At 44.8% G+C, this 26,181-nt stretch overlaps 1 protein-coding gene across 1 annotated transcript in view; it reads right to left on the bottom strand.

Annotated features, from left to right (window-relative positions):
* Nucleotides 1-26,181, bottom strand: part of LOC124797935 (guanine nucleotide-binding protein G(o) subunit alpha) — a 525,486-nt gene that overhangs the window by 40,096 nt on the left and 459,209 nt on the right. Inside the window, exon 5 of the mRNA XM_047261071.1 lies at nucleotides 13,471-13,599. Coding sequence (XP_047117027.1) covers nucleotides 13,471-13,599 — 129 coding nt within the window. The remainder of the gene's footprint in view (nucleotides 1-13,470; nucleotides 13,600-26,181) is intronic.

The following is a 26,181-nucleotide window of genomic DNA, read 5'->3' on the forward strand; positions in this document are numbered from 1 at the left end:
ACCATTAATGGCTCATGCCTCTTCCAAACAATGACAAAAGCGCTATTTTTGTTAAACACTTTGCCTTCTGGAACTCCAACTTCTGTCACTTTTATTTCTGGCCAAGCCCTGCATATATCATAAATCTGGTCTAAATCGGTAGTAAGGAGGCGTGGTCCCCTTTTAAGACTGTCTTAGCAACCCTTGTAAGATTAGATGAATTTTATCCACAGTGGATGCTTTAAACTCCGTGACTGTTCCTTTATAGGGTGTAGAAAAATTCCCGCTACCAGTCACAGTAAAAGGTTATTTATTTGTCACATGACCTGTTTCGGGCTTGCGCCCGTCCTCAGGCGTTTATACATTCAAGTACATGTTTATATCGCTGGAGATCACTGTATAAACACAAAAAATTATTTGCTAGAGACTAAACAGATACATGTGGGGCAATTGTAAGATTGTCTCGGCAGTTCGATTTCTATCGGTAGACCTACTCCGATCAGCCTCCGGACCGAGTATCTTGTTACAGTGAAACAATAGTACAGCCCCTGTTTACCGTTGCCAACTTTCCTTCCGTTAGTTAAGTCCCCGTCATCTCGCTTGCTTTTGTCTGAACGACACGGAGAGACATTTGGAGGGAACCGTACAGTCTCCTCACATTTGGCGAAATTTCTTCCATTCCGCACATTTGTACCTCGGGTTGTATTGACTGCACGTGTCGACTGTGGACAGCCAGCGGTGCTGTGCGCCGCCGCGGTTCTGGCTTAATTTGGCGCACCGACGGCGCGTAGATCGTAATCTGCAGTGGGAGCCGATCGGCCGCCTGCCTTATCTGCTCGCCACATCTGCTGCTTGTTAGGCGAGCTCACCAGTCTCCCGGCCCACACACAAACCATCTGGTCGCCGGTCCCACGGCGCCTCTAGGAACTCCGCCGTATGTCTTCAGCCTCCACGTCTGTCTCATGCAGCTATGTCATTACTGTGCGTCACTTTTAAATGTGCCGACGGCCTTAGCTCGTTGAATATACCGATTCCTGTCAGATCGACGAAGTTATGCAATGTCGGGCGTGGCCGGTACTTGTATGGGAAGCCGCCCGGTTACGCCACGTGCTGTTGACTGCTTTCCCTTTGCATTTCTGGCAAAGGGGAGTAGGTGTATGGTGTGAAGTTCCTGATCAGCAGACTTTGCGCCAATGTCCCGGGATAAATTCCAAACTTCTAAATAAATTCCAAACCCCTACGTCTGTTCTATCTGTCACCGCTACGTCTGTCCTATCTGTCCGTGGGATGGTTCAAAAATGGCTGCTGACGATTAGAGTTTACCGTCGTAGACAGGAAATATTATGTTGATATCTGAAGTGCAAAAGATTTCACTGTCAATTTCGCGAAAATATACCGTGAACAAGTCAGAATTTTTTATATGACGTACACTATTAAGGTCTTCTGGCTGATAGCACAAGAACCATCGATAGATTTTGGAACTGAAGAAATTGCGCTGATTTTTAAAATAACCAATGGCTCGAATTACCATATTACCAAAACAATGAAAATATATTTAATAAAGGTAACTGTCATAAACCCAGTTATCTGTTTCATGCCTCCTGCGAGCCAAGAAAATAATTCGTTGTTGGCGGTAGTATACTTTGGTTTTATTGGTGTAAACGCCCGTGACATTTACAATAAATGTAACTTACGGCTATTTCGAACAGTCTATGAATGTGTATTGAAACGTCCCTTCACTTTAGCGTTACAACAGAGATGTGGTAGTAGTTTTTGTCGTCATTCGCCTAGATGAGAGTAGAAAACCAACTATAAACCAAACACAGACTTGTTCGCCGAAGCGTCTCGGAACTACCTGGGATGAACCAAGTCAACTCTTTCCTCCCCAGATTAGCAGCATAGCGAGGAGATGTGATGACCTGCTGCCACACAGAAGGTTGGTGATGGTGGATATAAATGGAAAGGGATACTAAGGTAACTGATGACAAATTCTAATGAAGATATTTGAAAACTGCGAAGAATTTTTAGTCGTCAGAATCGGTGGTAGACCAGGCTCGTTTGGTCCAGTTTTCATGTAAGGTGCATCACACGCTCCTTGACCGATGCGCGTTCTGCAAAGCACTTTAGGTGAAGTTTCAACATTTTTATAAAAGTTTTTGTACGATAATGTTTCACAGAGAGCACACCATAGTCTGAGCTTACCTAAGTCCTGCCACATCTTACCTGCGCAGTGAAAATTGTTTCCATTTGCTGTGACGTTTGTAGCCAATACTTGTCAATGAGAACGAATGTGTAACGATTACACCTAAACTAGCTCGTCACCTTGGCTTGAATGTCGGTTACATTGTGAAAGCGTTCACCCTTCATGAGAATTTCTGCACTTTCTCGTTTTGTGATAGGCTCGCCAACCGATATGATTTTTTCAAAAATAAAAATGGTTCAAATGGTTCTAAGCACTATGGGACTTAACATCTGAGGTCATCAGTCCCCTAGACTTAGAACTACATAAATCTAACTAACCTAAGGAAATCACGCACATCCATGCCCGAGGCAGGATTCGACCCTGCGACCGTAGCAGCAGTGCGGTTCCGGACTGAAGCGCCTAGAACCGCTCGGCCACAGCAGCCGGCCTCCGTGGGATGGGGACGTTAAGCTGGGAGGCCCCTTTGGTGCTATTAGAGAGGAGTGGACTATGTGCCGGCAGCGTGTTTCACGCTCTCCCTTCTATCATCGTCATACAACGCAAACATGGCACAACAACACACCACACACTCGTTACAGTCATCTACAATTACCAGATACGCGTAACACGCGACTCTCACATCGCGAAGGAGAGTTCCCAGTGTGTGGGAAGGAAAGGAGAAACAATTTCAATTAGACGGCTGAACCTGCCTCTCAATGTCTCCCAGACAACTGTGCCATACGACTTTACTTTCAGTTTTTTTTTTCAAATTTTTTCAACTATTAAACGACAGTCCGGTTGAAGACCAAGCAAATAACCGATCGCCCTTAACCCTCAGGTGGTATTACGACGGCATGCTGATAAGTAATGCCTCCGAATTTCTTCATGAAAACTCTTACAGCTTTTTAAATAAAATAAACTTTATTAACATTCTACATCTTTATTTTTGATGTCTGCACATTTATTTCTCAACATAGTCACCCGACGAAGACATTTCTCCCAACGAGAGACTGGTTTGTTGACACCGCCGCTGTAGGATGTTATATGAATGCGTGGTGTCTGTTCTTTTGGACATGTCCGAAAGAACAGACATCACGCATTCATACAATTGATTCGCCTCGGTGGGCAATGGATCCATCACATGCAGTACGGATGCACGATTACGTCCAACCTCCTGTGGGAATCTCGAAGCAGAGAGCATGGAGGATATGGACAGTCGCTACATGGGAAAGTGGGTCGGCCGAGAGGTCACGCAGTTGTGTCCCGGGTGGTGCAGAGGTTAACGCAACTGCCTAGTAAGCAGGAGACCCCGGGTTCGAATTCAAGTCTTGCACACATTTTCATTCGTCGCCGCTGATGCCGCGCTAAGTCCTGATCAGCTGTATCAATAATGGCTTCCCTTTTCTTTCCTTTCTTTCCTCCCCTGGCGGTCAACGGCTCGAAGAAACCATTCCCTGGTATTCAACGTCAGTCACATTCGGTGATGGTACTAACAAATCTCTCCTCTATCCTATCATCTTTTTATATTCTTCTCAAAAAACAACAAAATTTTATTTATATTTCAACCTTAAATTATTGTTATTTTGAAAAGTATCATTTTTTTGTAAATGTTGTAGATAAAACAAAATAAAATAAAACTGTAAAAAGATGAAAACCGAAAATTGTAAAATGTACGACCTGTTTTAAACATCTGGTAACAAGTCTATAATTTGGCAATAAATAAATAAATAAAATAAAATTCTCCCCCCACCTTCTTCAATTTACATAACTGTAGAATGTGTGACTTTGTTGACGGAGCCACAACCTTACCCTCTGATTGCAAAGCTTCATCACTACCAAAGTGAAATCCTCGAAGTGTTCTTTTAAGTTTTGAAAACGGATGGAGATCGGATGGAGCCAAGTTGAGTTTAGCACCAACATTTGCTTCATTGCATTCACGAACAACTTACCTTGCACATTATTAATGCCAATACAATCATCATCGTTTACAACTTTCATTCTTGTGTGGATTTCGATTGCATGCATGTTACTACGATTAGAAACTTGATTACAGCACGCTTGTTCTCACGCACAGACATAATTGCGTTACAAACCACCATGATACTCGCTGCAATTTGAAGCCCTCTAGAGGCAGAGGGTTGCAACTTAAGTTTGCGAAGCGTTAAAGTCGACTGACTAATATGCATGACATGACATTGGACATACTCGAGTGAACAGACACCACCGAGATATATACAATCATGCTCATAAACTGAGGCTAATTGCAGAATGTGGTGCCACACAACGTGGCACTACACAAAACTGACGCTAATGGCATAGGCACATAGGGAACACAAACGACACAGATCTGTAATTATACGGTATTGGTGATAAGTTGAGAAAACAGTCCCGAAACACATGTGCTACAAAACGCCACTGTTTCCTGGGCATGTACCCCGACATCAGTATGGGATATGATCACCATGCACACGTACACAGGCCGCACAACGGGTTGACATACTCTGGATCAGGTGGTCGAGCAGCTGCTGGGGTATAGCCTCCCATTCTTGCACCAGTGCCTGTAGGAGCTCCTGAAGTGTCGTTGGGGTTTGAAGACGTGCAGCGATACGTCGACCGAGAGCATCCTAGACGTGTTCGGTGGGGTTTAGGTCTGGAGAACAGGCAGGCCACTCCATTTGCCTGATATCTTCTGTTTCAAGGTACTCTCCCACGACGGCAGCTCAGTGGGGCCGTGCGTTATTGTCCAACAGAAGGAAGGTGAGACCCACTGCACCCCTGAAAAGGCGGACATACTGGTGCAAAATGACGTCCCGATACACCTGACCTGTTTCAGTTCCTCTGTCAAAGACAAGCAGGGGTGTATGTGCACCAATCATAATCCCACCCCACACCATCAAACCACACCTCCGTACAGGTCCCTTTCAAGGAAATTAAGTGGTTGGTATCTGGTTCCTGGTTCACGCCAGATGAAAACCCGACGAGAATCACAGTTCAGACTATACCTGGACTCGTCCGTGAACATAACCTGGGACAACTGTTCCAATGACCATGTACTGTGTTCTTGACACCAGGCTTCACGGACTCTCCTGTGATCAGGGGTCAGTGGAATGCACCTTCCAGGTCTCCGGGCGAATAAACTATGTCTGTTCAGTCGTCTGTAGACTGTGTGTCTGGAGACACCTGTTCCAGTGGCTGCGGTAAGGTCCCGAGCAAGGCTACCTGCATTACTCAGTGGCCGTCTGCGTGCACTGACGGTGAGATATCGGTCTTCTTGTAGTTTGTACACTGTGGACGTCCCGTACTGTAGCACCTGGACAAGTTTCCTGTCTGCTGGAATCGTTGCCATAATCTTGAGAGCACACTTTGTGGCTACGACCTGCTGTGTCTGACCAGCCTCCAGCCGCCCTAGTATTCTACTCCTCATAACGTCATCAATACGTGTTCTTTGAGCCATTTAGAACACACAGTCACCATTAGCACGTCTGTAAACGTCTGCACACTTATTCGCTGCAACGTACTCTGACATGCACCAACACACCTCTGCGTATGTGGACTGCTGCCAGCGCCACCGTGCGACGACCGCAGGTCAAATATACCACATGGTCATATCCCGAGGTGATTTAAAGCCGCAAACCGCCCACCAGAGCGTTGTTTCACTAAGTATCAGCATTATCCTTAATTTATGAGCATGAATGTAGAAGAAAACTTCCAGTGATTATATGTCCGGAAGCCAATACCTGTTGAAATGATAATCTGTCCTCTCATTGCCATCTCTGTGTTACGCAGCAGTAGACGCTATAGGCAGAAGTGGTTAGAAGTATCGTGACACATCCTTCAGCCCTTCGTCGTAGTGATTTATGCACTCTTTCAAATATATCTGGTCCATCTGGATTGCGCTACCTGCATTAGTTACACGGTTCTGTAACATCCGCACGTTGCCGACGGTTTGGACACTCTGTTGCCTTTAAATGGCCCCTTAGCCAGAAATCCAAACGATTGAGAGCTCCTGTGAACGGGAGGCCATGCTGCCGGACCTCCCACAACAGTCCATCGCCCATGAAACGTTGCGGTTATATAGTGTCGCACAACCAGTAGAAAGTGGGATGGTGCACCGTAGCACATTAACCACAGTTGTTGTCTCCCTGCAAGGGTAACGTCCTCCAGTAGCGCTGGTAATTAACGCGCAGAAACCGGCTATATAGAGCACGTTTTAATCTGGTCAAGTGTGTAGTCATGAGTTAGTCATCTACACGGATAGTTGTTTGTTTGTTTTGTTTTAGGGCGCAAAAACAACTAGGCCCATACGCGCCCAGTACACTGATAGTGAAACAATGTTGATGCTTACAATGTTGATGCTTCACCTCCATGACCAGTGGAAGATTTGCATCTGCCCACACCTGGGCACTGTGGTAATTTACTATGGCATATCTTGTTAATCCTGCCTACACAACCTAGCACTACACATTATTCGTCACAAGTCTATATCTATAAGGGTTTTGAAATCATCATAGGAATTTCTCTTCTAGTTTTGAGCAATACTAGCTCCTGCAGAAGTAAGTGACACTTTCTTTGTACCCTGTACAAGAGAAACTATCGTGAGAAGCTTCAGCATATTTGAGTCTTCCATGGTGATTCTCGTATTTTAATTGCTGTCTGTGCTCTGGTGCTCAGTGTAGCCCAATTTTAACATTTTTTGACTTCCTGCTGCTGTGGGTAGATGGTATGGTGAGGAAAGTGCGGAAAACTGTATCCGATATTTAGACTGATGGCGTCCTGTACTGGACGAATGCTCGTGGTACTCACGGCAATTCATTTTTGAGGCAATTCGGTGCGTGATGATGATACTACAAGGTGTTTCACAATGTTTTGACTATTTCAAGCCGCCTGTAGTGGCCGCACGGTTTGAGGCGCCATGTCACGGATTGCGCAGCCCCTTCCACCGGAGGTTCGAGTCCTCCCTCGGACATGGGTGTGTCTGTTTGTCTTAGCATAAGTTAGTTTGAGTAAGTTTAAGTAGTGGTTAAGTCTAGAGACCGATGACGTCAACATTTAAGTCCCTTAGGAATTCATATACATTTGAACATTTGAAGGAACACCGCGAAGGAATTATCCGAATGGGACGAAAATCGGGAAATGTGATGTACATATATAGACAAACAAATGAGCAAAGTTTGAGAAAAACAGGATGATTTATTCAAGAGAGAGAGAGCTTTAGAAATTGAGCAAATAAATAACGCATTGGTCCACTTCAGACTCTCATGCAAGCAATTATTGATTCACAAGCTGCGACATTATCGCGAATAAAACAGTGACCTGTATATACAATAAGTTTCGAATAACATACAAACTAATCGAGAAACATAGTTGAACATTTTACACAAGGTACGATATTTATTCAAGTTTACTTACGAAGTACTACATACGACAAATGACGACCAATCGCGATTTCACAATACTCGAGGCGTTTCACCCAGTTTTTGAAAACATCTTTCGCAACTGCTGGAGGAATTCTGGAAATTTCATAGTGAAAATAATTTAACTATTGGGAGCTTCTCGGCCGGTCGGAGTTCACTTTCGCCTTCAAATAATCTCATAGGGAAGTCTGGCACGGTTAAATCAGGCGAGCGAGGCGGCCATTCGACACAAGAGCGTTTGGATGATAATGGGAAATTCCTCGGTACTCATTTTGACAGGAGGCTGAGGGACTTGGTGTGGTTCTGGAGGGGATGTAACGAGGAAAAGTCTGGACCCCTGAGCAGAACTGAACGTGGGACCTGCAGAGCCAAAGTCTACTGTTCTATCCGCGAGACCATTACGGCCACAATGAAAATGTTACGGGAATAAGTTAAACAATAGCTCAAAAAAATTGCACATGGCTGTCCTACATACAATCGGCTTCTTCAAAATACACTCTGAAACAAAAAAGGACGCACCGCGAAGGAATTATCCGAATGGGACGGAAATCGGGAAATGTGATGTACATATACAGGGTGTTACAAAAAGGTACGGCCAAACTTTCAGGAAACATTCCTCACACACAAATAAAGAAAAGATATTATATGGAAATGTGTCCGGAAACGCGTAATTTCCACGTTAGAGCTCATTTCAGTTTCGTCAGTATGTACTGTACTTCCTCGATTCACCGCCAGTTGGCCCAATTGAAGGAAGGTAATGTTGACTTCGGTACTTTTGTTGTCATGCGACTCATTGCTCTACAGTACTAGCATCAAGCACATCAGTACGTAGCATCAACAGGTTAGTGTTCATCACGAACGTGGTTTTGCAGTCAGTGCAATGTTTACAAATGCGGAGTTGGCAGATGCCCACTTAATGTATGGATTAGCACGGGGCAATAGCCGTGGCGCGGTACGTTTGTATCGAGACAGATTTCCAGAACGAAGGTGTCCCGGCAGGAAGACGTTCGAAGCAATTGATCGGCGTCTTAGGGAGCACGGAACATTCCAGCCTATGACTCGCGACTGGGGAAGACCTAGAACGACGAGGACACCTGCAATGGACGAGGCAATTCTTCGTGCAGTTGACGATAACCCTAATGTCAGCGTCAGAGAAGTTGCCGCTGTACAAGGTAACGTTGACCACGTCACTGTATGGAGAGTGCTACGGGAGAACCAGTTGTTTCCGTACCATGTACATCGTGTGCAGGCCCTATCAGCAGCTGATTGGCCTCCACGAGTACACTTCTGCGAATGGTTGATCCAACAATGTGTCAATCCTCATTTCAGTGCAAATGTTCTCTTTACGGATGAGGTTTCATTCCAACGTGATCAAATTGTACATTTTCACAATCAACATGTGTGGGCTGACGAGAATCCGCACGCAATTGTGCAATCACGTCATCCACACAGATTTTCTGTGAACGTTTGGGCAGGCATTGTTGGTGATGTCTTGATTGGGCCCCATGTTCTTCCACTTACGCTCAATGGAGCACGTTATCATGATTTCATACGGGATACTCTACCTGTGCTGCTAGAATATGTGCCTTTACAATTACGACACAACATGTGGTTCATGCACGATGGAGCTCCTGCACATGTCAGTCGAAGTGTTCGTACGCTTCTCAACAACAGATTCGGTGACCGATGGATTGGTAGAGGCGGACCAATTCCATGGCCTCCACGCTCTCCTGACCTCAACCATCTTGACTTTCATTTATGGGGGCATTTGAAAGCTCTTGTCTACGCAACCCCGGTACCAAATGTAGAGACTCTTCGTGCTCGTATTGTGGACGGCTGTGATACAATACGCCATTCTCCACGGCTGCATCAGCGCATCAGGGATTCCATGCGACGGAGGGTGGATGCATGTATCCTCGCTAACGGAGCACATTTTGAACATTTCCTGTAACAAAGTGTTTGAAGTCACGCTGGTACTTTCTGTTGCTGTGTGTTTCCATTCCATGATTAATGTGATTTGAAGAGAAGTAATAAAATGAGCTCTAACATGGAAAGTAAGCGTTTCCAGACACATGTCCACATAACATATTTTCTTTCTTTGTGTGTGAGGAATGTTTCCTGAAAGATTGGCTGTACCTTTTTGTAACACCCTGTATAGACAAACAAATGAGCACAATTTGAGAAAAACAGGATGATTTATTCAAGAGAGAGAGAGCTTAAGAAATTGAGCAAATCAATAACGCATTGGTCCACTTCAGACTCTCATGCAAGCAATTATTGATTCACAAGCTGCGACATTGTCGCGAATAAAACAGTGACCCGTATATACAATAAGTTTCTGTTAATTTACCTCTATGGTCTCAAACTTTTTGTTAACAGATTGGTTTCGGTCTATAATGACCATCATCAGATTTGTTTCATAAAAACAAAGTCCTAATGTACTGCAGCCATAGTGTTTTTATAAAACAGATCTGATGATGGTAATCTTTTGACAAAAAGTTTGTAACCATAGACGTAAATTGAAGGAAACTTACTGTTATTGATTGATAGGGTTGTTGGAAGTCCTCCTGACGGATTCGTGCAACATTCAGCTCAGTTCGCGAGTCAGATCGTCAAAATCCCGAGATGGTTAGAGAGCTCTGTCAGAAGTGCTCCAAACGTTCTTAGTTGGGGAACTTGCTAGCCAAAGTACGGTTTAGAAAGCACGAAGACAAGCATTAAAGATTCTGACCGTGTACGGGTGGGCGTTATCTTGAGAAATGTAAAATCAGGATGGCTTGCCATGAAGGGCAGCAAAACGGGGCGTAGAATATCGTCGACGTAGCGCTATGTTGAAAGGGTGCTGCAGTTGACAATCAAAGGAGTCTTGGCATGAAAAGGAATGACACTCCAGACCGTCACTCCCCGTTGTCGGGCCATATGGCGAGCGACAGTTAGGTTGGTATCCCACCACTGTCCGGACAGTCGTAGACACATCTTCAGCCTGGAATCTGCCTGATTGGTATCGAATTGTCTTTAGTGATGAGTCCTGCTTCGACGTCTCATTTTGTTGCTCTCCACGCCAAGCCAACGTAGGCTCACATTTCAGAAAGACAAGATTTCAGAAAGATAAGATTAAAACTGAAGAAACTGCGAAAAGGTGGGAATTTAAGGAGATGGGACCTGGATAAACTGAAAGAACCAGAGGTTGTACACAGTTTCAGGGAGAGCATAAGGGAACAATTGACAGGAATGGGGGAAAGAAATACAGTAGAAGAAGAATGGGTAGCTTTGAGGAATGAAATAGTGAAGGCAGCAGAGGATCAAGTAGGTAAAAAGACGAGGGCTAGTAGAAATCCTTGGGTAACAGAACAGATTCTGAATTTAATTGCTGAAAGGAGAAAATACAAAAATGCAGTAAGTGAAGCAGGTAAAAAGGAATACAAACATCTCAAAAATGAGATCAAAAGGAAGTGCAAAATAGCTAAGCAGGGTTGGCTCGAGAACAAATGTAAAGATGTAGAGGCTTATCTCACGAGGGGTAAGATAGATACTGCCTACAGGAAAATTAAAGAGACCTTTGGAGAAAAGAGAACCACTTGCATGAATATCAAGAACTCGGATGGAAACCCAGTTCTAAGCAAAGAAGGGAAAGTAGAAAGGTGGAAGGAGTATACAGAGGTCTATACAGGGGAGATGTTCTTGAGGACAATATCATGGAAATGGAAGAGGATGTAGATGAAGATGAAATGGGAGATATGATACTGCGTGAAGAGTTTGACAGAGCAGTGAAAGACCTAAGTCGAAAGAAGGCCCCGGGAGTAGACAACATCCCATTAGAACTACTGACAGCCTTGGGAGAGCCAGTCCTGACAAAACTCTACCATCTGGTGAGCAAGATGTACGAGACAGGCGAAATTCCCTCAGATTTCAAGAAGAATATAATAATTCCAATCCCAAAGAAACAAGGTGTTGACAGATGTGAAAATTACCGAACTATCAGTTTAATAAGTCACAGCTGCAAGATACTAACACGAATTCTTTACAGACGAATGGAAAAACTGGTAGAAGCCGACCTCGGGGAAGATCAGTTTGGATTCCGTAGAAATGTTGGAACACGTGAGGCAATACTGACCCTACGACTTATCTTAGAAAATAAATTAAGAAAAGGCAAACCTACGTTTCTATCATTTGTAGACTTACAGAAAGCTTTTGACAATGTTGACTGGAATACTCTCATTAAAATTCTGAAGGTGGCAGGGGTAAAATACAGGGAGCGAAAGGCTATTTACAATTTGTACAGAAAGCAGATGGCAGTTATAAGAGTCGAGGGGTATGAAAGGGAAGCAGAGGTTGGGAAGGGAGAGAGACAGGGTTCTAGCCTCTCCCCGATGCTATTGAATCTGTATATTGAGCAAGCAGTAACGGAAACAAAAGAAAAGATCGGAGTAGGTATTAAAATCCATGGAGAAGAAATAAAAACTTTGAGGTTCGCCGATGACATTGTAATTCTGTCAGAGACAGCAAAGGACTTGGTAAGAGCAGTTGAACGGAATGGACAGTGTCTTGAAAGTAGGATATAAGATGAACATCAACAAAAGCAAAACAAGGATAATGGAATGTAGTCGAATTAAGTCGGGTGATGCTGAGGGAATTAGATTAGGAAATGAATTTTGCTATTTAGGGAGCAAAATAACTGATGACGGTCGGAGTAGAGAGGATATAAAATGTAGACTGGCAATGGCAAGGAAAGCGTTTCTGAAGAAGAGAAATTTGTTAACATCGAGTATAGATTTAAGTGTCAGGAAGTCTTTTCTGAAAGTATTTGTATGGAGTGTAGCCATGCATGGAAGTGAAACGTGGACGATAAATAGTTTAGACAAGAAGAGAATAGAAGCTTTCGAAATGTGGTGCTACAGAAGAATGCTGAAGATTAGATGGGTAGATCACATAACTAATGAGGATGGATTGAATAGAATTGGGGAGAAGAGGAGTTTGTGGCACAACTTGAGAAGAAGAAGGGATCGGTTGGTAGGACATGTCCTGAGGCATCAAGGGATCACCAATTTAGTACTGGTGGGCAGCGTGGAGGGTAAAAATCGTAGAGGGAGACCAAGAGATGAATACACTAAGCAGATTCAGAAGGTTGCAGTAGGTACTGGGAGATGAAGAAGCTTGCACAGGATAGAGTAGTATGGAGAGCTGCATCAAACCTGTCGCAGGACTGAAGACCACAACAACAACAACACCCCCCTCTCCCGAAACGGCGAGAGTTTCTACTGCTTGTCTACGCGCTTGCCAAACAATACCTTGGCCAGTAAGGTCGCCGGATCTCGGGCAGGGTCCTCCAAACAGTTCAGGATTTTGACTGTCTAACACTAACGCCCCAACTGGACAAAATTTTGCACGATGTCCCTCAGGAAGACATCCAAAAACACTGTCAACCAGTACCAAGCCGAATAAATTATTGCATAAGGGCCAGACGTGGACCAAGACGTTATTGACTTGCTCAATTTGTGAAGCTCTTTCTCTTGTATACATCATCCAGTTTTTCTGAAACTGTTTTTCAGCACATCGCATGCACTGATTTCCATCCCATCCGGATAATTCCTTCGTGGTGAGTCTTTTTTTTTGTCTTAGAGCGTATAAACATAGAGACCAGATGCCAGAGAGGCCCTCAGATTATTCTGTGAAGGAAAGGGCTGGAACGAGGTTCCCTTGGCTTCGTAAGGCCAACTGGAAAAAAAAACAAGCCACATAATATTGTTATCTGCGAATGAAGAATTAATGGAAGCCGAAGATTATGTGACCAGGGGCCAGAGAAGACGCAGGGAACTGCAGGTGTGGAAATTAGCAGAAAGAAAAAAAAAATCGGATACGGAAGTATCTACTTGGAATACACGATTGCGGACTTACTTGAAGTTGAGGTTTTTGAAGGAGAAGTGCACCTCGACGATGCCCGTGGTCTTAACTCGTGTCCTGAGGATGTCCTGTTCCGTTGGTTGGTAGTCCTTGGCGCCCAGCCGGTCCAGGTCATCCAGGAAGCTGCGAACAGAACGGAGACACTCTGTAAAAGCGCCGACTACATTGCCACTACAAACGTGCATCCCACATTACAGTCAGAGGAAGTAATGCATCAAAGTTCCGTGAAAAAGTAAGAACATAACAGTTTAATGTCCAATCGATAACGATGTCATTAGAGATGGAGAGAATGAGAAAGGAGAAAAAGTAAGCGTCAAAAGAACCATCCTCGAATGTCCCTCTAGGAATCTAGGAAAACCTTTGTCTGGATGAGCAGATGGGGAAATGAACCGCAGATGAAATGAGTCCCTGTGCTTCCCAATGGAAATCCAGAGTCTCACCAATGCTGTGCCAACTCGCTCGGTAAAGGCCAATATTTTAATAACTGTAGGACCAGGGTTATCTAGGCTGCAGCAGTACGGACGGGGGAGAGGAAGGGGCATGTATTACAAACGTTTAAAATAAACTCATGCTCATAAAATAAGGATAATTTCAGAATGTGCTGCCACACAACGTGGCACTACAGAAAACTGGCGCTAATAACATAGGCACATGGGGAACACACACGACACAGATCTGTAAGTCCACGGTATTGGTGATAAGTTGAGAAAACCGTCACGAAACACATGTGCTACAAAACGCCACTGTTACCTGCACATGTACCCCAACATCAATAAGGGATATGATCACCATGCACATGTACACAGGCTGCACAATGGGTTGGCATACTCTGGATCAGGTGGTCAGGCAGTTGCTGGGGTATAGCCTCCCATTCTTGCACCAGTGCCTGTCGGAGCTCCTGAAGTGTCCTAGGGGTTTGAGGCGTGCAGCGATACGACGACCGACAGCATCCCAGACGTGCTCGATGGGGTTTAGGTCTGGAAAATAGGCAGCCACTCCATTCGCCTGATATCTTCTGTTTCAAGGTACCCCTCCACGACGTCAGCTCGGTGGGGCCGTGCGTTTCATCCATCAGAAGGAAGGTGGGACCTACTGCACCCCTGAAAAGGCGGACACACCGGTGCAAAATGACGTCCCGATACACCTGACCTGTTTCAGTTCCTCTGTCGAAGACGCGCAGGGGTGTACGTGCACCAATCATAATCCCACCCCACACCATCAAACCACGACCTCCATACAGAGTCCTTTCAAGGACAGTAAGGGGTTGGTATCTGGTTCCTGGTTCATGCCAGATGAAAACCCGGCGAGAATCACTATTCAGACTATACCTGGACTAGACCGTGAATATAACCCGGGACAACTGTTCCAATGATCATGTACTGTGTTCTTGACACCAGGCTTTACGGGCTCTCCTGTGACCAGGGGTCAGTGGACTGCACCTTGCAGGTCTCTGGGCTAATAAACCAGTCGTCTGTAGACTGTGTGTCTGGAGACAACTGTTCCAGTGGCTGCGGTAAGGTCCCGAGCAAGGCTACCTACAGTACTCCTGGCCGTCTGCGGGCACTGATGGTGAGATATCGGTCTTTTTGTGGTGTTGTACACTGTGGATGTCCCGTACTGTAGCGCCTGGACACGTTTCCTGTCTGCTGGATTTGCTGCCGTAATCTTGAGATCACACTTCGTGGCACATGGAGGGCCCGTGCTACGACCTGCTATGTTTGACCAGTCTCCAGTCGCCCAAGTATTCTACCCCTCATAACGTCATCAATACGTGTTCTTTGAGCCATTTTAAACACACAGTCGCCATTAGTACGTCTGAAAACGTCTGCACACTTACTCGCTGCACCGTACTCTGACATGCACCAACACAGCTCTGTGTATGTGGACTGCTGCCAGCGCCACCGTGCGACGACCGCAGGTCAAATGCACGGCATGGTCATACCCCGAGGTGATTTAACCCGCAAACCGCCCACCAGAGCCTTGTTTCACCATGTATTAGCATTATCCTTGATTTATAAGCATGAGTGTCATAAGCTTTCTTCATGGATACACTTCTACATGTGCTCCGTTTCTTGCACATAGAACGTCTGGATGATGCTTTATTTCTCTGTATTTGTCAACATCTCTTCCATCACCACCTCTACAGCATTGCCGGCCGGAGTGGCCGTGCGGTTCTAGGCGCTACAGTCTGGAACCGAGCGACCGCTACTGTCGCAGGTTCGAATCCTGCCTCGTTCATGGATGTGTGTGATGTCCTTAGGTTAGTTAGGTTTAATTAGTTCTAAGTTCTAGGCGACTGATAACTTCAGAAGTTAAGTCGCGTAGTGCTCAGAGCCATTTGAACCAATCTACAGAATCTCTTATTGGTGCCATAAGATGTTGCCCAACATGAGCTCATGAGCCTAACACTTTACTCTCAACGCAACGCCACAAAAATGTCAAGAGCGCTTATATCTGGCGAACGTAGTGATAATGATATTGGACCATCTCTACTGATCCATCTGTCAGGAAAGCTTTCACCCAAGAACTGGCGAACAAATAACCATTAGTGTGGCTGTAAGCCTTCTTGTGCTACCACTAAACTCGATTGAAACGAGGGTCGTTCCACAAGTCATGGAACTATGGTGTATCGTGCGAGCGTGTGGCATCACCGTAATCGCAGTAAATACATTCTAAAGCCCATGTCAATCATTACCGAAATCAACTGATAGATTTCGACCGCATGCGAGGGTGGCTCGGTACCAGCGCCTGAAACATTGAGTGATGTTGTCTGTGCTACAGGATGGGTCCTTCCCCACCCACTCTACTCACCAGATCTCATTCCACAACTGAGGAAACCATTGCGTGGAAGGCGCTTTGCAAACAGAGCGAATGTCCTCAAGACATTTCGGCGACAAGTGGAACACACTGATTGCAACGCCAATGGCATTCAGTGGCCTTCTGCACCGTTCGCAACGCTATGTATATGTACTGGGGGACTATTTTGAAGAACAGTAGTTGACTTTGTTTCATCTCTGTTCCATTTATATTCGTACACAATAAATTTACTCAGAGTTCCAATGCGTGTGTTTCATTTCAACCTTTGCCGTGACCTCCTATTCTAGTACCCTATTTTATGTTGGCATTCAGATACGCACTGCCATGCCGGTTCAATGAACATCGTGGAATTCTCGTGCTGTCGCATTTTCGCACGATATATCATAGTTGTCATGACTTATGGTGTAACTCACATAATCGTGTTGTGCATTAAGCCGTATCCCCTTCACTTTCAGGCTGTCCCTTATCTGCTGTACCACGATATCTGGATTCTCCGACCCTCAGATATGGACATTTTGCTCGCTTCATAGGAAAAACTTTGTTAAGGTTTGTCTGCAACGATTCATTCCAGAATCGTCCTAGCAAATTGAACACGTCTGGGCCCATCACCTGGCTGCAAAGTTTGCGCAACTTGCATTTTGTGCTGCGTTCCCAGGCGGTCGCCTTACCGTTTGGTTGACGACATATGGAAGTTTGGGTCTCGCGATAAGCGGGAAATCCGGGTTCGAGTCCCGGTCCGGCACAAATTTTCATTGTCGTCATTCCATTCTACAGCTGATGTGTGTTACTGAGCTGTTGCAACACGTTCCAAACATTATCGACCTTCTTGGAAAAATACAGCAAATATCAATTACAGATTGACGAACTTCACAAGGAGTGTTCCCGCACCTTGTTGCTGATTTTGTGCAGATATTACACTGATCAGCCATAACATTATGACTACTGGCCGCGACGAAGTTGGATGCCGCCTTGTGACGTTGCAGTCACGTCACGCGGTAGCAAAAGTATGTAAGCGGAGCAGACACGCACGGAGGATCAGCCTAGGGAAGATATGGGCTGCAAATGGAGAAATCCATTGAGATGAGCGACTTTGACAAAGGGCACGTAAGTATTACGCAGAGCCTATGAACGAACGTCTCGACAACTGCGAAGCTGGTCGAACGTTCACGATCTACTGTCGTGAGCATCTACGGAAAGTGGTAGAAGGACTGTGAAACTACCACTAGGCGCTAAATGGTTGGACGTCCACGACTCTTCACAGAACGTGGGGTTCGGAGGCTTGTGTGCTCTATAAAGTAGGATAGATGGTGATCTGTGGCATCTCTGTCAAAAGAGCACAATGCTGGTGGACGCACAAGTATTTCGGAGCACTCCGTTCATTGTACATTGTTGAACATGGAGCTCCGCAGCAGACCACTCCGACACGTTCGCGTGTTGACCCAACGACATCGTCAATTGCAATGGGCACGAGACCTTCGTTATTCGACTGTCGATCAATTGAAACGTGTCGGCTCTTCGTGTGAATCATATTTCTGCAACACTAAGTCGATGGTCGTCTCCACAAACGCCGTCATCGAGGTGAACGGCGGCTCGAAACGTGCAGCGCGCCACGGACGCTGGCTGGTGGGAGCAGTATTGTGCTATGGGAGACATTCTCCTGCGCTTAAATGGGACCTATGGTAGTAATCGAAGACACGCTGACGGCTGAGAACCATCTGCATCCCTTCATGCTTGATGTCTTCCCCAGCGGCGATGTCATTTTTCAGCGCTGTAACTGTTCGTGTGTCTCGGAGCCAGAATCATGCTGCAGTGGTTTGAGGAGTTTTGTAGTGGACTCACGTTGATGTCTCAGAGATTAAATTCGCCTCATGTGAATCCTTTGGATCACAACTGGGTCGATATCGGGCGACATCATCGCGTACGCAAATCAGCGGCTCGTTATTTACGCGAATTACATGGACCGTGCGTAGACATCTAATGCCACAAACCTATCAACAAACTGTCGGATCCCTCATACGAAGTATCAGCGATTCATTCAAAAGACGGACAAGCAAGCTATTAAGCAGTTGGTCATAATATTTTGGCTCATCACTAGAACTTAGAACTATTTAAACCTAACTAACCTAAGGACATCACACACATCCATGCCCGAGGCAGGATTCGAACCTGCGACCGTAGCAGTCGCGCGGTTCCGGACTGAGCGCCTTAACCGCGAGACCACCGCGGCCGGCCCTCTTTCTGTAGTCTTGGCAGTTGTCATACTATACATACAGAATATGAGTTATGTGGTAAGAATACGTTACCGTCGGAAGTAAAAGTGATAAATAGTGAGAGCATGCGAGATACCAAATAGACGTCTCACAGAAATGAAGACAATAAATGTACGGGTGTGAACTGTTACAACAAAGGATTTCAAGACTCAAAACTTCCAAAACGGAACGCAACTTTAAAAACGTTTTGACAGAGCACAGAGAAATTGTGTGATTGTGAAACTGTAGCGTTCATTTGTTGTAGCTTACGTGACAATCTATTATGGTCTCATCATTTCCTTGGGAGTGATCTCATTCACATTCATACGAACACCTGAATCGGGCAAGGAGGCACATCTCCCTTACTTACCAGGCGTACAGGTTAGGTGCGTCGATAAGAAAAAGAAAAGAGAAAGCAGAATTATCGTTTGGCATCGATGGCCGGGAGGCCCCATCCGCGGAAGTTCGGCCGCAGAGTTGCAAGTTTTATTTCAGGTGACGCCACATTGGGCAACTTACGTGTCGGAGATGATGAAGACAACCTAGCACCCAGTCCACGAGCGGAGAAACTCTACAACCCCGCCGGGAATCTAATCCGGGCCCGCTGCATGGTGGGTAAACATGTTACCTCTCAGCTAAGCAGGCGGACGCTTTGATAAGAGATTCGTATCATATGACACGCGTATTGTCACTAATGCTGTGTATGACACACCAGACGTGTTTTCTGGTGGAGGATTCGATTGACCTGTCGCTTTGTCATCAAACGTTTGCGAAAGCCACTTCCTTTCCGGTGCTAATAGAGTAGTTGTGCAAAATCAACTGTCGTTATAGGTCCCTTCCTTAACCTCGCTGTTCCAAATGGACGTTGCACCACGACAGAGGCAAAATATCTGAATACCGCGAACATTGTAAAAGAACGAAAAAATTGGCTCGAGGAAGGTTTGAGCACGGTTTGCCCGCTTGGCAGTCCAACTTCGTGACCATTTATCCACGACGCCTTTGCTGTTTGAGGCTGCTATATATTGCGGTTCTTGGCCTTGGACCGTTCACTGTTTCTATTTCGCTTTTTTTTTTCACAGTTCAGTGCACATTCTTCCTGTTTTTATGCTTCATCTGTGTTCAGTTTTTGACGGGTTGTCCACTCTACTCTCTTACCACTAGATCTACGGGGGTGCGATGGGCAGGTTCCCTTGTCAGCTGTCTATCCGCCACGGTCGTGGCACCACTCTCTGTTGCTGTTGTGGTGTTAGCGGCACCCTACGTCTGGCTGCTAATAGTCTCCGGTCAGTGGTGCGGGAAAAACAATATTCGACAGTTCAAACCCGCGTCCGGCCATCCTGATTTAGGTTTTCCGTGAGTTGCCTAAATCGCTTCAGGCAGTTGCCGGAATGGCTCCTTTGAAAAGAGCACGGCCGACTTCCTTCCCCACACTGTTCTAAACCGATGAGACCGATGATCTCGCTGTTTGGTCCCCTCCACCAAATCAACCAAACAAAACAATATTTTAGCGAGCCATTAATTGTTCTCTGATGGCAGTCGCAGATGTCTAGGAGTGCGATGTGTTTAGTGCACAATACAGCGATCCTCTCTTGTTGTGGTCAATCTGGTCGACTGGAACCTTGACGACGAGTATACATGTGCCCTCACGTTGCCATAAAGTCCAACATTGGGCAACTCTCACATCCGAATGCCGCACAAATCTGGATGTTGTAAGGTTCGACAAGCCGCCTAAATGGAGAGCCACAATAAAGCCCCATTAAAACTCTGTCAGATGTCGATGATGCTGTGTCAAATGAGTACGGGCATTTCTGTGTCCTTCCCTCCGATAACTCAGCATCTGACTCTGTTCACACCACCTTGCTCACCCTACCAGTTCTGGTAACAACATGAAACACGAACAATGCTAATCCACTCTGGTACCTGTTCTACTTCTCACAGAGAATTACAACTCTAAGCATTTACATATTCGCCGATGGTTTACATGTGTACGAAGTTACATTGACATCCGACCATGTCTTCTGGATCTTCATGTTTGTTGTCAGATTCAAAATGGTTCAAATGGCTCTGAGCACTATGGGACTGAACATCTGAGGTCATCAGTCCCCTAGACTTAGAGCTACTTAAACCTAACCTAAGGACATCACACACAGTCATACCCGAGGCAGGATTCGAAGCTGCGGCCGTAACACCAGTGTGGTTCCGGACTGAAGCGCCTAGAACCGCTCGGCTACAACGGCCGGCTCTTGTCAGGCACTGTAGATATATTGACGTAAGATATACACCATTTCAAACTCATGAATCTGCCAGTTGATGACACACTGTTCAAACTAGTTTCAGAACAACCAAGATATTGACAGTTTTGTGGTGATTATACATAAAGATGTCTTTTGTGAAAGCTGTGAGGCACAACTTACAGAAATATTTTTCGATGAAATGTATACGTTATTAGTCCGCCCCGGTAGCTGAGTTGTCAGCGCGATAGACTGACAATCCTCAGGACCCGGGTTCGATTACCGGCTGGGTCGGAGATAGTCTCCGCTCAGGGACTGGGTGTTGTGTTGTCCTAATCATCATCACTTCATCCCCATCGACGCGCAAATCGCCGATGTGGCGTCACCTCGAAGGACTTGCACCCGGCGAACGATCTACCCGCGGGAGGCCCTAGTCACACGACATTCCCCCTTTTTTTTTTTAATGCGCTGTAAAGAAGAAAAATGAAACTCTACAACGCTGTTATGCAGCCCGCCCCGGTTAGCTATGCAGTCTAACGCACTGCTTTCTGGGCGGGAAGGCGTGCCGGTCCCCGGCACGAATCCCTCAGGCGGGTTAGCGTCTAGGTCCGGTGTGTCGGCCAGTCTGTGGGTGGTTTTTAAGACGGTTTTCCATCTGCCTCGGCGAATGCGGGCTGGTTCCCGTTATTCCGCCTCAGTTACACTGTGTCGGCGATTGCTGCACAGACACTTTCTCCACGTACGCGTACACCATAATTACTCTACCACGCAAACATTTCGGTTTACACTCGTCTGATGTGGAGGGGAAGAGGGGAAGGGGGGGGGGGGGAAGGGGGGTCCACTGGGGGCCGAACCGCACAATAACCCTGGGTTCGGTGTGGCAGCGATGGGGTAAGTGGACTGCTGTAGCCCGTTGTTGGGTTGTGAACCACTGAGGGCTACTGCGGGGACGAAGACTCTCCGTCGTTTCTAGGTCCCCAGGTCAGTTAGGTTTAAGTAGTTCTAAGCTCTAGGGGACTGTGACCACCAATGTTAAGTCTCATAGTGCTCAGAGCCTTTTTTTTTTTTTTTTTTTACTTAGCTTCCTCAGGCGGTCAATTTTATCTCCAGAACACCAAGAATTTTCTAAGTTTTATTTGTCTATAAAAAGGCAAGTACAATAAATTAACTATTCTTATTTCTCTAATTGTCATTGTGAAGGGTAAATACAGCATGTGCATAAGACTTAGATACGTGTCAGTCACGCGAACAAAATTTTTAGCTTATCAAGAAAGTTTTAAAAAATTAGTTCCTCCGAAAACAGATTTGGAATACTGCACATTTAGCCATTGCGACGAATTAACAACTTTCGAACAGTAAACAGAATAACTAGAATAGAAGAATATTTATCACCAATGTGAAGTTATTTAAGATGAAATGGTATTTGTACTTTTCGGTCAACTTCACCCTAGCGGTCAACTTTACCACATCTGAAGATATTCTTTGTATGCTTAAGCGACACTCTGTAATAATGCATGTATAAATGATGAAAATTTTTTTGTGAATCATTATATACAGTTACTGAATGCAGCTGGTATATAATTGTTCTATTTTGATACAGATGGCCCGAGTGTGGTCAAATTGTGATCGAAATCCATTGTCAAAATAACAAGTACTGGTATGTGTTTCGTTGTGCAATTTCGAATTTTATCAAAGCTGTTCAACAGCGCCTACACAAAACACAGGGTGTATGAGATAGAATCATTCTATTGAAAAAAAAACTATTATGTTATTTGAGATTTGTGCGTGAACAACGTACTGTTGGAAAGAGCAAACTCTCGAGTTTTGCATGGTTCCCGCTAGATAGTAGCAGGGTGCGCCCACTTCAGTTTTAGTAAAAATGGTGTCGGGACAATAGAAAGCGTTTTGTGTTCTACGTTTTGCGCAGTACGGGTCAGTAATAACAGTTCAGAGTGACTTTCGTACTAGGTATGCTCTGGATCCTCCTACAGCACTGAGCATTAGACGATGGTATCTGCATCTACATCCATACTCCGCAAGCCACCTGACGGTGTGTGGCGGAGGGTACCTTGAATACCTCTATCGGTTCTCCCTTCTATTCCAGTCTCGTATGGTTCGTGGAAAGAAGGATTGTCGGTATGCCTCTGTGTGGGCTCTGATCTCTCTGATTTTATCCTCATGGTCTCTTCACGAGATATACGTAGGAGGGAGCAATATACTACTTGACTCCTCGGTGAAGGTATGTTCTCGAAACTTCAACAAAAGCCCGTACCGAGCTACTAAGCGTCTTTCCTGTAGAGTCTTCCACTGGAGTTTATCTACCATCTCCGTAAAGCTTTCACGAATTCTAAATGATCCGGTAACGAAGCTCGTTGCTCTCCGTTGGATCTTCTCTATCTCTTCTATCAACCCTATATGGTACGGATCCCACACTGCTGAGCAGTATTCAAGCAGTAGGCGGATTGCATTTCCTTAGGATTCTTCCAATGAATCTCAGTCTGGCATGTCCGCAGCTCGTGGTCGTGCGGTAGCGTTCTCGCTTCCCACGCCCGGGTTCCCGGGTTCGATTCCCGGTGGGGCAGGGATTTTCTCTGCCTCGTGATGACTGGGTGTTGTGTGCTGTCCTTTGGTTAGTTAGGTTTAAGTAGTTCTAAGTTCTAGGGGACTGATGACCATAGATGTTAAGTCCCATAGTGCTCAGAGCCATTTGAACCTTTTCAGTCTGGCATCTGCTTTACCGACGATCAGCTTTATATGATCATTCCATTTTAAATCACTCCTAATGCGTACTCCCAGATACAATACAATACAACATTGTTATGCTCTCATATATTCAATGGACATAGTATAATTTTCAGATATGGATAGTTAAAGTAAAATGAAAAAAATAAAACTCTTACCAACTCGAATGTTGGTTTGAACGACACGGTACGTCACTAGGCATGGTCCTATTGGAGGCAGTACGGCCTTGCCTTCCACCGATCTTTGAACTGTCTAATACAGACAATTATAGCGGACCTTCAGTGTGCAATAGGCTACTAACCACGGTGCAGCAGGAAAGAATCCTTGCAGCCAATGAATTGTCGAACCACGAACCCTTTGATTTATAGTCTGACATTTACTTACAGAGCTGGCGCAACGGAAAAGTAAATCAAATTACTCTGGGAATACGGCAAGCCGGTGGTTTCTAGAAAAATGGTAGTTCAGTTACTTAGGTCCGATGCAGAAGAGATTTACCATCGCGAGCTGGCACCATCGTTTCCTTGCGCGTTTTAGCAGTACATGTTGAGTCACGTGTACTATGGCAGTGACGCAGCAGCAGCGCCAAACGCCACGAAGCAACAGTCATTATGGGAGAATAGGGTATTTGTTTCCTGGAAATCGTCTTAAATGGTTAATTGCTTCATTTTATGCTCAAATCATGTTGTTTCCTTATGAATTTCAGTATTTTGAAAAAAAAAAATGAATTGAAATTCAAATAATTTGAAAGCCCTCTAATACACTCAATTTGAACGATGTGATGTCTGTGACGTTACTGGCTAGACGCTGCTCCTAGTGTCGTAAAGAACATGCACCGTGAAGTCTTGGTTTGGAATTTACATCTCGGAAAATGTGTTACAAAGGGTGTGTAGTACCATATTGTATACAAATACATCTATAAAACATCCTGAATAAGTGTTTCCGAGTTTTTCAAAGAATGGGAAGATGCGAAAAATGTGATTGCAACTCGTTCGTACAGATCCAGATGAGATAGTGGTCATTACGTGTGTTTATTTGTGTGAGGATCATGTTGATGTAAGTAGACAAGAGTTACGAACACATTGTCGCTTGTAGCGCCCAACGCCCTAACGCAATTTTCTCTAGAGCGATCCTCATTCGCAACAAGTGTTTTTTTTTCTTCCCGATCTCTTTGCTTAATACTACTGTCTCTTTAAGTGTAATTTTTTTGGTAATAAAATTATGTAACAGCTTTAAATTATATATCATATTAAATATTAATATCTATTTTCATTTATTATCTTCATTTTACATCTGATCAATTTGAGATGAATGACAATGATGGTATTAAGAAACTGTATTTCATGCTTCACATAGCTCTTATTCTGGAGAACTTAAGAAACAATTTAACAATTTCACAATTTCCGACAAGATTATTCTTCCCATATAAATGGTTGAAGACAGTAATTTCCCGCTTCCATCTGTCTCCATTGCCCCTTTTGTAAAGCTGTATGGTTCCGACAAAGACAAAAACTGAACATTGCTTGGAACTCATCAGGAAATGTAACAAGACCAGGGCATTATGATAAAACGAAAGTTTGTCCTGTGTTAGCACTTAAAAATCATAGGGTTTCAGCAGAAGTATGCAGTAGAACAACAGATATGTCAAAGTTCTGCTGTGCCAACTGCTTATTTTAGAGACGTAATTTTGCGGTGGTTTAAATTACTCACCTGTAGGAGCAGAAAAACTGTAATGTGTAAAGCTGTTGAAGGCAAACACGATGATGCCCTGTAGTTCCCCCACAACTGTTATTAATTTATTGCGCCGTCTGAATATTTGAAATGAGAGAAAAGAGGTACCTGGACAACACCAGAAGCTGTGGCAATAACCACAATTAACAATCAGAATTATCTTTCGAATGAAAAAGTTTCAGCTGCATTTTATTATGCAGCTTTTCACAAGCTGCCCTGGGAAACCTTTCCAGCATGGAGCAAGCAAATAATCATTTCCAGATTCCCTCATCTCTAAGACAATTCTGCGACTTACTGCTGTGGCACAGTACTTTCGTCCCAGTTGCCATGCAATCCAGCTTTCATGTTTCTTATTTCCGGAACATGAAAATTTGGTTTGTTTTTGAGGAACGAAGAGACCATCGCATCAACTCTCAGAAGGTTTCCACAGTCAGCCTTCACAAAGTTTCTTTCCATTGTTACTTGAAAGCTGTAAATGCGTCTCCCATCACTAAATAACTAAACTGCTAGCAGAAAACACTTCTATAACACACGTATAGCTTCGTCTTACTCCTAGCCTGTGACGTCACCATAGCTGCAGCCAGTAACAGAGCGTTTTCCGTCGTGTTAGCAAATCTTGGCATTTAATAAATTTTTAAGCTTTTGTGGCAATTTTGACCGAAAATGAATCTAGGAGAATTGTCTGTTGAGCAGCGCACACATGTTCACAACCCTAGCAGCGGCCGCCGTCAGCCTGCCATTGATGCAGTCGGTTTTGATGTGGAATTTTTTTATTGAAGAGGCCACGAATTACCCTGAAATATGAGGATTATCTTGAAGGGATTACTAATAAGGTTAAGAAGAGACACACACTGTTTCAAATGTATGAAAGTTTTGCTGTGAAACATGATCAGGAGAGAAAGGATATAGGCAATTATCGCTGTTAAACTATTTATTTT

The sequence above is a fragment of the Schistocerca piceifrons genome, chromosome 5 (genome assembly GCF_021461385.2).
Source record: "Schistocerca piceifrons isolate TAMUIC-IGC-003096 chromosome 5, iqSchPice1.1, whole genome shotgun sequence".
Classification (NCBI taxonomy): Eukaryota; Metazoa; Arthropoda; class Insecta; order Orthoptera; family Acrididae; genus Schistocerca; species Schistocerca piceifrons.